Source organism: Coregonus lavaretus, assembly GCF_964263955.1.
Source record: "Coregonus lavaretus genome assembly, chromosome: 2".
Taxonomy (NCBI): domain Eukaryota; kingdom Metazoa; phylum Chordata; class Actinopteri; order Salmoniformes; family Salmonidae; genus Coregonus; species Coregonus lavaretus.
The window spans coordinates 25,701,008-25,714,448 of NC_139989.1; the positions used below are offsets into that span (position 1 = coordinate 25,701,008).

The 13,441-nt window shown below is 41.9% G+C and overlaps 1 protein-coding gene across 1 annotated transcript in view; it reads left to right on the forward strand.

Moving 5' to 3' along the window:
* The window catches only part of LOC311147624 (cadherin-12-like), a gene marked incomplete at both ends in the record, with an annotated part of 105,731 nt that overhangs the window by 37,807 nt on the left and 54,483 nt on the right, over positions 1-13,441 (forward strand). The window contains 4 exon segments of the mRNA XM_084184358.1: positions 3,485-3,779; positions 7,321-7,438; position 7,440; positions 12,413-12,581. Of these exon segments, the coding sequence (XP_084040484.1) occupies positions 3,485-3,779; positions 7,321-7,438; position 7,440; positions 12,413-12,581 (583 nt within the window).

Below are 13,441 nucleotides of genomic sequence, written 5' to 3' on the forward strand. Positions count from 1 at the left end.
GTAACAAAATGTGGAAAAAGTCAAGGGGTTTGAGTACTTTCCGAATGCACTGTATAGACAGTTGAAGTCGGAAGTTTACATACACCTTAGCCAAATACATTTAAACTCAGTTTTTCACAATTCCTGACATTTAATCCTAGTAAAATTTCCCTGTTTTAGGTCAGTTACGATCACCACTTTATTTTAAGAATGTGAAATGTCAGAATAATAGTAGAGAGCATGATATATTTCAGCTTTTTATTTATTTCATTACATTCCCAGTGGTTCAGAAGTTTACATACACTCAATTAGTATTTGGTAGCATTGCCTTTAAATTGTTTAACTTGGGTCAAACGTTTCGGGTAGCCTTCCACAAGCTTCCCACAATAAATTGGGTGAATTTTGGCCCATTCCTCGTGACAGAGCTGGTGTAACTGAGTCAGGTTTGTAGGCCTACTTGCTCGCACACTCTTTTTCAGTTCTGCCCACACATTTTCTATAGGATTGAGGTCAGGGCTTTGTGATGGCCACTCCAATACCTTGACTTTGTTGTCCTTAAGCCATTTTGCCACAACTTTGGAAGTATGCTTGGGGTCATTGTCCATTTGGAAGACCCATTTGCGACCAAGCTTTAACTTCCTGACTGATGTCTTGAGATGTTTTTCAATATATCCACATAATTTTCCTTCCTCATGATGCCATCTATTTTGTGAAGTACACCAGTCTCTCCTGCAGCAAAGCACCCCCACAGCATGATGCTGCCACCCATGTGCTTCATGGTTGGGATGGTGTCTTCGGCTTGCAAGGGACCCCCTTTTTCCTCCAAACATAACGATGGTCATTATGGCCAAACAGTTCTATTTTTGTTTCATCAGACCATACTTTTCTCCAAAAAGTATAATATTTGTCCCCATGTGCAGTTGCAAACCGTAGTCTGGCTTTTTGTGGCGGTTTTGGAGCAGTGGCTTCTTCCTTACACTAGTCGGAAGTTTACATACACTTGTTTGGAGTCATTAAAACTCGTTTTTCAACCACTCCACAAATGTTTTGTTAAAAAACTATCGTTTTGGCAAGTCAGTTAGGACATCTACTTTGTGCATAACACAAGTAATTTTTCCAACAATTGTTTACAGACAGATTATTTCACTTATAATTCACTGTATCACAATTCCAGTGGGTCAGAAGTTGACTGTGCCTTTAAACAGCTTTGAAAATTCCAGAAAATGATGTCATGGCTTTAGAAGCGTCTGATAGGCTAATTGACATCATTTGAGTCAATTGGAGGTGTACCTGTGGATGTATTTCAAGGCCTACCTTCAAACTCAGTGCCTCTTTGCTTGACATCATGGGAAAATCTAAAGAAATCAGCCAAGACCTCAGAAAAGAAATTGAAGACCTCCACAAGTCTGGTTCATCATTGGGAGCAATTTCCAAACGCCTGAAGGAACCACGTTCATCTGTACAAACAATAGTATGCAAGTATAAACACCATGGGACCACACAGCTGTCATACCGCTCAGGAAGGAGACGCGTTCTGTCTCCTAGAGATGAATGTACTGGTGCTAAAAGTGCAAATCAATCCCAGAATCACAGCAAAGGAACTTGTGAAGATGCTGGAGGAAACAGGTACAAAAGTATCTATATCCACAGTAAAACCAGTCCTATATCGACATAACCTGAAAGGCCGCTCAGCAAGGAAGAAGCCACTGCTCCAAAACCACCATAAAAAAACCAGACTACAGTTTGGAACTGCACATGGGGACAAAGATCGTACTTGTTGGAGAAATGTCCTCTGGTCTGATGAAACGAAAATAGAACTGTTTGGCCATAATGACCATCGTTATGTTTGGAGGAAAAAGGGGGTTCTTGCTAGCCGTATGGGTGCTTTGCTGCAGGAGGGACTTGTGCACTTAACAAAATAGATGGCATCATGAGGAAGGAAAATTATGTTGATATATTGAAGCAACATCTCAAGACATCAGTCAGGAAGTTAAAGCTTGGTCGCAAATGTGTATTCCAAATGGACAATGACCCCAAGCATACTTCCAAAGTTGTGGCAAAATGGCTTAAGGACAACAAAGTCAAGGTATTGGAGTGGCCATCAAAAAGCCCTGACCTCAATCCTATAGAACATTTGTGGGCAGAACTGAAAAAGAGTGTGCGAGCAAGGAGGCCTACAAACCTGACTCAGTTACACCATCTCTGTCAGGAGGAATGGGCCAAAATTCACCCAACTTATTGTGGGAAGGTTGTGGAAGGCTACCCAAAATGTTTGACCCAAGTTAAACATTTTAAAGGCAATGCTACCAAATACTAATTGAGTGTATGTAAACTTCTGAACAACTGGGAATGATGAAATAAATAAAAGCTGAAATAAATAATTCTCTCTACTATTATTCTGGCATTTCACATTCTTAAAATAAAGTGGTGATCATAACTTACCTAAAACAGGGAATTTCTACTAGGATGAAATGTCAGGAATTGTGAAACACTGAGTTTAAATGTATTTAGCTAAGGTGTATGTAAACGTCCGACTTCAACTGTATGTGTATTGGGCAACATGCAAGTCTCTGCTTGCATGGAAACATATGGTCCATGTTGTGTCACGTTGGCCATCATTTCTGCGTTAACAATGTTGGTTTGATGTCCTGCCAACAGGTGTATCGCCTGCGGCCAAAGAAAAGCCTTCTTATGTGGTGCTAGTTTGCATCCCAAATGGTACCCTATTCCCTTTATGTAGGGAATAGAGTGCCATTTGGGATGGACACATAGCGATTGTACACAGAGAAGCTGCACTGTGACGTGGAGAAAGAACTGGGTCAAGCCAGTTCATATGCCCCCAAGCTGACCTGTCAGACTAAGTCAGATTTTGCAGATTTGCAGTTTCTTTTTACTTAAAGGGATACTTAAGATTTTTTTTTTCACAATGAGGTCATTTATCTACTTCCCCATTGTCAGATAAACTAGTGGATACCATTTTTATGTCTCTGGGTCCAGTATGAAGGAAGTTAGAGGTACTGTAGTTTTGCGAACCACTGCTAACCAGCGTTAGCACAATGACTGGAAGTCTATGGGTATATGCTAACATGCTATCCCTTTAAGCAAAACATGCACATGCTAAAACAGTGCATTGAGAGCATTATTACACTTATGTGAGCATACAACCATCTGTGAGCAGACATATCTGGAGGTAAATGTACCTATGTGCTGGATGTACCTATTGTTGGGAGTGCAGTCATGTAGGTGATATGCACATCCCAAATCCCTAGCTCTTTCTACAGAGCTGGGGCAGAAAATGCACTACTTTGTATATACTGTGTGTGGTTTTAGCAGCACATATCCTACTATGTGGGGGGTTTTCTTTGTATTTTGTGAGTGCAGTCAGTTCCATTGACTCGCTTCATGAACTGCCTTTACTTGAAACTGTTCTCCCCCAGTGGTCTCATTGAATCATTAGCGGAATCATTGTTTGGACTGAACCTGTCCTTTCCCTCTTGTCTTGTAGCTGCACACTGATCTGGATAAGGGTGAGAGCGAGGTGAAGTACACTCTCATGGGAGAAGGGGCCGGCTCCATTTTCACCATCGACGCAACTACCGGGGACATCCATGCCTTAAGAAGCCTTGACAGGGAGGTGAAGCCTTACTACACCCTCCGTGCACAGGCTGTCGATATCGACACCAACAGGCCCCTGGAGCCCGAATCAGAGTTTGTAATCAAGGTCCAGGACATCAACGACAATGAGCCAAAGTTTCTAGAAGGGCCATACACAGCCAGTGTCCCTGAGATGTCACCTGTAGGTAAGAAGAAATATCACAAAAGACTGTGTGTCGGTCCCAAATGGCACCCTATTCCCTATATCGTGCACTACTTCTGACCAGAGACCTATCGGGCCCTGGTGAAAAGTAGAGCACTATGTAGGGAATAGGGTGCAAATTAGAATGTAAACAAAATATCACAAAATGCTTCAATTACCTGCTAAACTTGACATAACAAAATAGATGCATTACTTAGAATTTAAAAAACTATCACATTGAGTTTTAGATCGAGACAGAGTACAAAAAGGTATCATAAGAAAGGGAGTGGTATAGCCACAGGTAGAACAAGAGGGAGGAAAACAGATCCAACAGATTTTGACATTTCAGCAAGCGAGCCAGTTAGTGCCTGAGTACATTGCGGATCGAGGCTTGTCTTTATGCTCTCTACCCCAGGGAAGGGAGATCAAGGTAATTCACTCTGAGATTGGCTCCTCTTGATCTGAATATCAATGGAGCCCTGGCGAAGAGAACAGCAAGTTATATCTCTCCAAATGCTGAATGGAGCAGGGTACAGTCACTCCACACACAAACTGGGCTGTAGCTTTTTTATTTTTTATTTTATTTTATTTATTTTATTTCACCTTTATTTAACCAGGTAAGCCAGTTGAGAACAAGTTCTCATTTACAACTGCGACCTGGCCAAGATAAAGCAAAGCAGTGCGATAAAAACAACAACACAGAGTTACATATGGGGTAAGAAAACATAAAGTCAAAAAATACAACAGAAAATATATATACAGTGTGTGCAAATGTAGCAAGTTATGGAGGTAAGGCAATAAATAGGCTATAGTGCAAAATAATTACAATTAGTATTAACACAGGAATGCTAGATGTGCAAGAGATTATGTGCAAATAGAGATACTGGGGTGCAAAAGAGCAAAATAAATAACAACATAGGGATGAGGTAGTTGGGTGGGCTAATTTCAGATGGGCTGTGTACAGGTGCAGTGATCGGTAAGGTGCTCTGACAACTGATGCTTAAAGTTAGTGAGGGAGATAAGAGTCTCCAGCTTCAGAGATTTTTGCAATTCGTTCCAGTCATTGGCAGCAGAGAACTGGAAGGAATGGCGGCCAAAGGAGGTGTTGGCTTTGGGAATGACCAGTGAGATATACCTGCTGGAGCGCAGACTATGGGTGGGTGCTGCTATGGTGACCAATGAGCTAAGATAAGGCGGGGATTTGCCTAGCAGTGATTTATAGATGGCCTGGAGCCAGTGGGTTTGAAGACGAACATGTAGTGAGGACCAGCCAACAAGAGCATACAGGTCACAATGGTGGGTAGTGTATGGGGCTTTGGAGACAAAACGGATGGCACTGTGATAGACTACATCCAATTTGCTGAGTAGAGTGTTGGAGGCTATTTTGTAAATGACATCGCCGAAGTCAAAGATCGGTAGGATTATCAGTTTTACGAGGGCATGTTTGGCAGCATGAGTGAAGGAGGCTTTGTTGCGAAATAGGAAGCCGATTCTAGATTTAACTTTGGATTGGAGATTCTTAATGTGAGTCTGGAAGGAGAGTTTACAGTCTAACCAGACACCTAGGTATTTGTTGTTGTCCACATACTCTAGGTCAGACCCGTCGAGAGTGGTGATTCTAGTCGGGTGGGCGGGTGCCAGCAGCGTTCGATTGAAGAGCATGCATTTAGTTTTACTAAGCTTTACTATTTACTTTTAAATCACCATGGTCCCTTTCAAGCTGAACTAAAACATGGCCAGTCTTCTACTCCCTCTAGGTAAACAGAGCTGGAAGGCAGTCTAGAAGGTAGTCTCTCTCTCTCTCTCTCTCTCTGTGTGTGTGTGTGTGTGTGTGTGTGTGTGTGTGTGTGTGTGTGTGTGTGTGTGTGTGTGTGTGTGTGTGTGTGTGTGTGTGTGTGTGTGTGTGTGTGTGTGTGTGTGTGTGTGTGTGTCGGTGTGTGTCGGTGTGTGTCAGTGTTTGTGTGAGTGTGAGTGAGTGAGTACGTGGGCCTGAGGCTGGGTGGGTGGGTGGGTGGGTGTGTGTTCCAAATCAGGGGCAGGAATATAGGACCTACTGTTTCCTTTAAACGAGTGATTGAGCAGGAGGGCTATATGCTTTAGGAATGATGATTCTTTTCAGATGATTCTGCAGTGTGTGTGTGTTTGATAAATGGTTCAATAGGGCATTGATGGAGTGTGTGCCTGAGAAAAATAGGAATCACTGCTAATTACATTAATATAATTAATGGAACTGATAAGCCTTCCTTGGGGAAATGGGTGTGGATTCAAAAGACCAATTATGATGAGTACTGTATTTTTCTTTTCAAAGAACTTCAAGGAACTGGAATTTGCCAAGTTAAAAGTGGTGCATAGTTTATTTATATTGTATTAACCCATTTTAAACCAAGCACTTGTATTTAAAAGCTTTATGGAACTGGAGCTGTTTATAAAAGGATTGTATCAATAAAAAGCACAAGCAAAAGCGTTAATACAGTACGTGCTGATAAACCAGTACAAAGTAACTACCTATAGTAGTAAAAGTGTGAATGACCATTAGCATTGGCATAGGAGTGATAGAGCAAGTAGAGCATCTCAGCTCCATTATACCTGGATGCGTGGTGCAGGGCTTTGTTAGGAAGGATTAACACTCTAATCTCTCTCACCTAATGTTTTCAAACAATTGTTACCATCTGCTCACAGCGCAAATCCTGTTTAATTAAGGCTTATTATAGCCAACTAAGAGATTAACATGTGTCAATGGCCATTTGTGGATGTAACTTCCCTTGGACAAGCATACTGTACAGTACCAGCCTGTACATATGGACAAAAAAAGACATACCTCATTTAGCCACAAAAGTGATTTAATTGAGTTTATAGATAGAATAATTTCCAATTGGATTGTAGATCTACATGCTTCTGTAGAGTCAGTGGATTAATGCAATGGTGTTTTAGATTCAAGCTACAGTTATTAAAGGGGGTGAGCCCATACTTATATAACCAGTATTTACTATTTTCCTGGTATTGCAGGAAGTTTGGATGGCTGCCATCTTGTTTCCTATTCCTGCTGTGGGTGGCTCTTTGTTTCACTAATGGCAGCAATGTCTAATGAATGAGTGTCTTTTGGCTAAACATCCACTTGCATAGTTCTGCAAATGTATATTTCACATAATTCAACGTTCCAATACTGCACACTTATCTTCTATTATATCCTCTTCACACTTTAGTCTCTGTGGCTCTGTCCCAAATGGCTCCCTATTCCCTACATAGGGCACTACTTTTGACCTGAGCCCTGATTAAAAGTAGTGCACTGTTTAGGGAATAGAGTGCCATTTGTGATGCATACATAATAATAATAATAATATGCCATTTAGCAGACGCTTTTATCCAAAGCGACTTACAGTCATGCGTGCATAAATTTTTGTGTATGGGTGGTCCCGGGGATCGAACCCACTACCTTGGCGTTACAAGCGCCGTACATGGTGGCACAAGCCGCTAAACTGCATGAAAATATTACTTTAAAAAATGACTCCATCTGAATGATGCAAATGTATGTGTATGTTTCACAGGGACTTATGTGATGCAGGTGACAGCCACAGATGCAGATGACCCTACCTATGGTAACAGTGCCAGAGTCGTCTACAGCATCCTCCATGGCCAGCCATACTTCTCTGTGGATCCCAAGACAGGTAAATAAGATGGGCAACATCAGTCAAAAATCTATCTAATTTGGTACTTTTTGTCAATGTTGAATGTTGTTTCGTTTAGCGATTGTTTGAAATAACAAAAAGGCGGGATACCTGTCTGTCTCAGATGTGTTAAACAATGTAAATAGCTTACTTGTTGAAAGAAGAATGAGTTTCTAACTGCCAAGTTTTGTAGCTGTGATAATCTAATAGGTGGGCAGATATTCCAACTTTTTAACATTAGTATGGACAAAGTGTTGTCTTCAACTTAAATCAAATCGAATAAACAAATGAGCGAAATATCTTGATTTGATTACATTGTAGCTGGCCAGGGCAATGGATTAGAAACAGTGACACGTTATAACTTCAATTTCTTTACTGTGAACAGAGAAAGTTCTCTATCATTGCTATACATACAGTGGACTTTGTATCCTTTCTTTACTTCTTTGCTAAAGCTGGAAAAACAATCAATAATAGCGTCTACAAATTACATTTCAGACACCTCAATATTAGGCAATTGGGTTTAGGCCGGTTACTCTTTGACAGCAGTTAATAACATTCTGTAGCTTGCTAGTATAGTCATATAATGTAATTCAATATGTGTGCAGTGCTCACTGCTTTGTCCTCTGTGAAAATATAAATGAACTAGAAAAGGACATTTCCTGAAGAAAATGTGTGTGCTTGCTTGTCTTGAAGGAATTATGGTGTGAAATAGTAGTGGTAGTGGTAGTGACTGCAAACGTAATGATAGTGGGTCTGGATCTATGCCAGTGTCAAGGGATCAGCATCTCTCTGACCCTGCCCATCATGCGTGTCCAGGGGCCAGCTGGGCCCTGCGAGCATCAGTCTTATAATAGACAGCTAACTGTCAAGAACCCTACAACACTCTAACCCATATGTATTTGCTGTAGCCTACTGTTCGATACAGTTTCTACTTCTATTAATGTGTCCAAAAGTCAAATTGTCTGTGTTATAATTTAGATTTGTATTATGTATTTTAATCTGAAAGCAATTGAAAGAAAATGTATGTATTTCACTGGAGAAAAACAATATCCTCAGGAGTCTATCTGTTATTGTCCAAAAAGTTTTTGTATCTCCTGCTTTAACGCCCCTTCTCCAAAATAGCAGATTTTGTTGGTAAAGGAATCAGAAAGGATTGCCCCGCGGGAGGCAGACACTTCAGCACACTGAAGTGGGCATTAAACCTTCTCTTAAATTATTACATAGCCAGTGTTATAAGTTGACCTCTCTGATTTGCTTGCCTGTCCTATTTGCAGCCTGACCAACAGCCTGCAGGAAACCTTTTTTTCCTCTTTAGTTCCAAGGGCTCCAGTGACGATTGAGAGAGGGGGCAACACTTCTGATCAGAGGCTCAGCGGAAGGAAGAGGAGTGGAGAGGACGAGTGTGTCAGAAAGGGTGCCCCTTTGAACAAGTCCCTCTCAAACCCTGTTGCGACTTCAACTTTATGCCCCTTTTTTAACCTGTGCGTTAGTTGTCTGGTTTCTGAAATGTGGTCCACATTCGTATTGGTTTCATAAGCTGAAATGACTGGGGGCCGGGTCAAGGCTTTTAAAGAATGGCACTGGTGCTTCTTCGAATACTTTGCTCTGGAGTGCTCTCTTTCTCAAAAGTTCTCTCTCTTTGTTGTTTCAGAAGAACTTGTTGTTTCACTGTGTGCAAGTTCAACATCAGGATCCGATAAGGGGGGGGTGGGGGGGTGCATTCGAGATGTTTTTATCCCACTCCTGGTGGAACAAGGAACTATGTAATAAAATACTTTTTCATTTTTCTCAAGAAAAATATACCATTATTACCTGATTTTAGAGTTCAGGCTTTTCGCTGGAAAAATAGCTGCTTCCCAGTCAGTGAGTTTTGGTGAGGGGCATTATAAACAGTGAGAGTTCCATAGCAGCGAGGTTTGGAGTGAAGCAAAGCAGCCGGGTTCATTAAAAGGTATTTTTTGTGTGAAAAGGTTGCCTTTACTATAGGAGTCAAAGGTCAAACACAGCTGGACCGCAGCTGTTTTCTGTCCTCCCTCCTCTGTCCTCTCGGTTCATCTCGGGCCCTCAGTCAGAACAGGACGGAAACAGATTATTAATAGTCATTGTTTGTCTCTTCTGAGTGAACACAGACATATGGCCATATTCTTATCCCCTGATATTGGAAATCCTTAGGGCCTGCAGCTCTACTCAATCAGATAAGTGGTTCTGTGGTGTGAAAGTCTGTTTTTGTGTGTGTGTCTATTGCCGTGGTTGCCGAGGAAGTTAGCTGGAGTGTGGAGAGAGACAGTGACCCTGCAATCCCATGAGCCACTTCAGAATGTTAATGCAGGCGTTTTGGTGTGGAACTGGCCGGCTGAACGGTTCATGGTTTACTACCCCGCCAACCAGCTCTCTCCAATGCCTGATCAACAGCAAATACTGACATTCTCCTTATTTCTCCTCATATGCCACTTGGGTTTTTATATCTGAGCTCTGAGCAGATGACGCAATGGGTTATAAAAGAATGTTCCAGGTCAAAATGTTGACCCTGTTAGATTGAAGGATATCCTTTGTATGACACCCATGTCATGAAGACTGCTGTTCCCTCCAGAGTCCATTGCTCCAAAGGACCATGGGACTTCTCATTGGCCCTCTTCCCATGATGCATTTGGCTGAGCCAGAGCGGTAGACCCTGAAACGCTTTCAGCAAGCACATCTAATAATAACAAGTATGTTGAAATTCAGTAGTTGTTCTTGCTTTCAGCAAGCACACCTCTAAAATCATTCCAGTAACTGTATTCTGCACGTGGAACGAAACAGATACTCTACCATGGTTCAAATGCAATAGATGGTATTTTTTACACTGATACAACGTCCAGCAGATGATCTTGTAATGCTCAAACAGAGATTCCCATAGAAAAGGTTAGAACCTTGTCCACAATGATAACACATTTCGAAATTTGCAAAATAAAAAAGAGGGGGGGGGGGGGGGGGAGGAAATGGATCACGATAACCATTTCCAATGTGATGTCACAGGGAGAAAAGGAATGGGGAGAATATATCACAGATCATGCCTTTCCACCCTGGAGAGTATACAGAACACACACTGTGACTGTATTTCCAAACTGATGGCGAAAAAATCCAACTGTTAAAACAAATGTTTGCCATGCTGAGCCTGCCTCTACAGCCAAACATACATCAACGCAGCCGAACAAACAAGAAGGAAAGAGGGAAAGAAAAGAGGGGAAGGAATCACATGCCTAAATCACCATACACTTCACAGCGTCTTCCCTCCCTGCCTGTATCCCAAAAAGATGAGAAGAATGTCAAAAAACAACATCCTTTGATTGTTGCACACAGCAGAACACAGGATTTTAGGATCAAATGTGACGTCTGTTCTTTTCATATGACGGATGGGGGAATAAGAGGAAAGAAAACGTACATCTTGCCCCCTTTCCATCTCTTCTATCATGCTGACCTGGCCATTACTCGGCTGTATATTTGCTCTGATCTCAGATCATCTGGCGAATCATTAAAAAGCCTCACCAAGTTCAGTATTGAAGTGTCTCCACTTCCTGAAAACCGCTATTTCTATCTATCTCAGCCTTGACTTCAGGCAGAGTGCGAATGACACCATGACATTTGGGGGGGGGGGGGTGGTCTCTATTGAATTAATGCGCTTACGTCATTTAAGCGGTAAAAATGAATTACCTTTTAATGTGTCATGAACACAACCAGTCATTATATTTTCATCTGATTGTCAAACAAATCACTTCACAAAGTAGGCTACCTGTGCATGTTCGTCCACTCCAAAATAATTCCAGCACCCAAACTACATGTATACTCGCGCCATTTGATGAATGGAAACAGACATCTGTTACAAAACACCAAAAAGTGTGACTAATGACATTCAGCGATTGCCATTGATTAGGCCTACATTAATTGATGCGTCTTGCTGACAAATTGACATTTTTTGTGGCCTGGAAATTCGGGACACGTGGAATGGGGCTGAAACTGTCCGGGAAAAACAGGATGGTCACCCTAACACACATGGTCAACTTAATAGCCTAGGCTACAATGTGTATTACCATGAACTTCAAACAGGCCTACCGGTAGCCAGTGATGTAGTGGTACAAAAAATAGATGGGTAAACTCTGATTGCCGGTTGCAGTGAAAATAAATGATGCTCCCTATACTTTCAATGCATTTTTCTAAAAAAATAAACTACTTCTGGCCACGGATGGCATGGAGAACACCAGTACCCATGCGCACCTGAAAAACAAAGCAATGAGCGCTCCAACAGCTGACTGACAAAAGCAAACAATGATAAATCAACAGATACATCCAATGCATTGCAATAAAGGCAGAAGCTATTTTTTATTAAGGATGCATGGCAAACAAATTGTGAAAATTAGGAAGTACAAAGAAAAGTCTATGCATAAAGGAGCTCAGCTGATAGCGAAATTCAGCACTTCTGTGTTGATAGCGCCACCACATAGAATAAATAGTTTAACCATGACAGAGAGGTGGGGGTGTTTTTCATTTGGAAGCTTTAATTTTCATATTTTACCACTACATTCTAAGCAAACAGAGAATGGTTAACTTAACATTATTTAGAGTCCCCATTATTTAAGTTTGACTTTTGGTGCATTTAGGGGAGCTAACCACTCACTCAAGGGAGCTGAGCCCCCCCTGGCAACCCCTTAATTCACACTTTGACTTCAGGTACATTAATGCACCTCTAAGTGTAGGCTCTTTATAAGGGGGTGCTACTACCCAGGTCATTTGTACTTTTGAACCCTCTAGCAGAAAAAGGGGGCATCAAGCATTGCGCAATCCTTCAGAATACACGTTAACACTCACCTTGTCCCCTTCTGTATTATCATGTTTCCACCTATCCCCTATTTGGACTGCACAGCTTATGTGACATAAAAGTAAAGTGCCTAGATATCGGCCATTTTGATATGTTCTAATGATACCATGTTGTCGTTAGGTATATAAGGACGGCCTTGGCCGAACATGGGACCGCGAGGTGAAGGAGCAGTACCAGGTGCTTATACAGGCCAAGGATATGGGAGGTCAGCTGGGAGGTCTGGCCGGGACCACCACCATCAACATCACCCTCAGCGACGTCAACGACAACCCACCAAGGTTCTCCAAAAGTAAGAAGAGAGAGAGAGGAAGAGATTCAAATAGAGGCCTGTTTGCACACCACTCTAGGGAGAGAGACAGCAATTAAGAGAGAGAGAGAGAGAGAGAGAGAGAGAAGAGAGAGAAGAGAGAGAGAGAGAGAGAGAGAGAGAGAAGAGAGAGAGAGAGAGAGAGAGAGAGAGAGAGAGAAGAGAGAGAGAGAGAGAGAGAGAGAGAGAGAGAGAGAGAGAGAGAGAGATGCAGAATTCTGCAAAAATATCCTGTGTGTCCAATGTAAAACACCAAAATAAAGTATGCAGAGCAGAATTAGGCAGATACCCGCTAATTATCAAAATCCAGAAAAGAGCTGTTAAATTCTACAACCACCTAAAAGGAAGCTATTCCCAAAACCTTCCAAAGCCATCACCTACAGAGAATGACCTGGAGAAAAGTCCCCTAAGCAAGCAAGTCCTGGGGCTCTGTTCACAAACACAAACAGACCCACAGAGCCCCAGGACAGCAACACAATTAGACCCAACCAAATCATGAGAAAACTAAAAGTTAATTACTTGACACATTGGATAAAATCAACAAAAAAACAGATCAAACTAGAATGCTATTTTGCCCAAAACAGAGAGTACACAGTGGCAGAATACCTGACCACTGTGACTGACCCAAACTTAAGGAAAGCTTTGACTATGTACAGACTCAGTGAGCATAGCCTTGCTATTGAGAAAGGCCACCGTAAGCAGACCTGGCTCTCAAGAGAAGACAGGCTATGTGCACACTGCCCACAAAATGAGGTGGACACTGAGCTGCACTTCTTAACCTCCTGCCAAATGTATGGCCATATTAGAGACACAATTTCTCTCAGATAACACAGACCCATAAA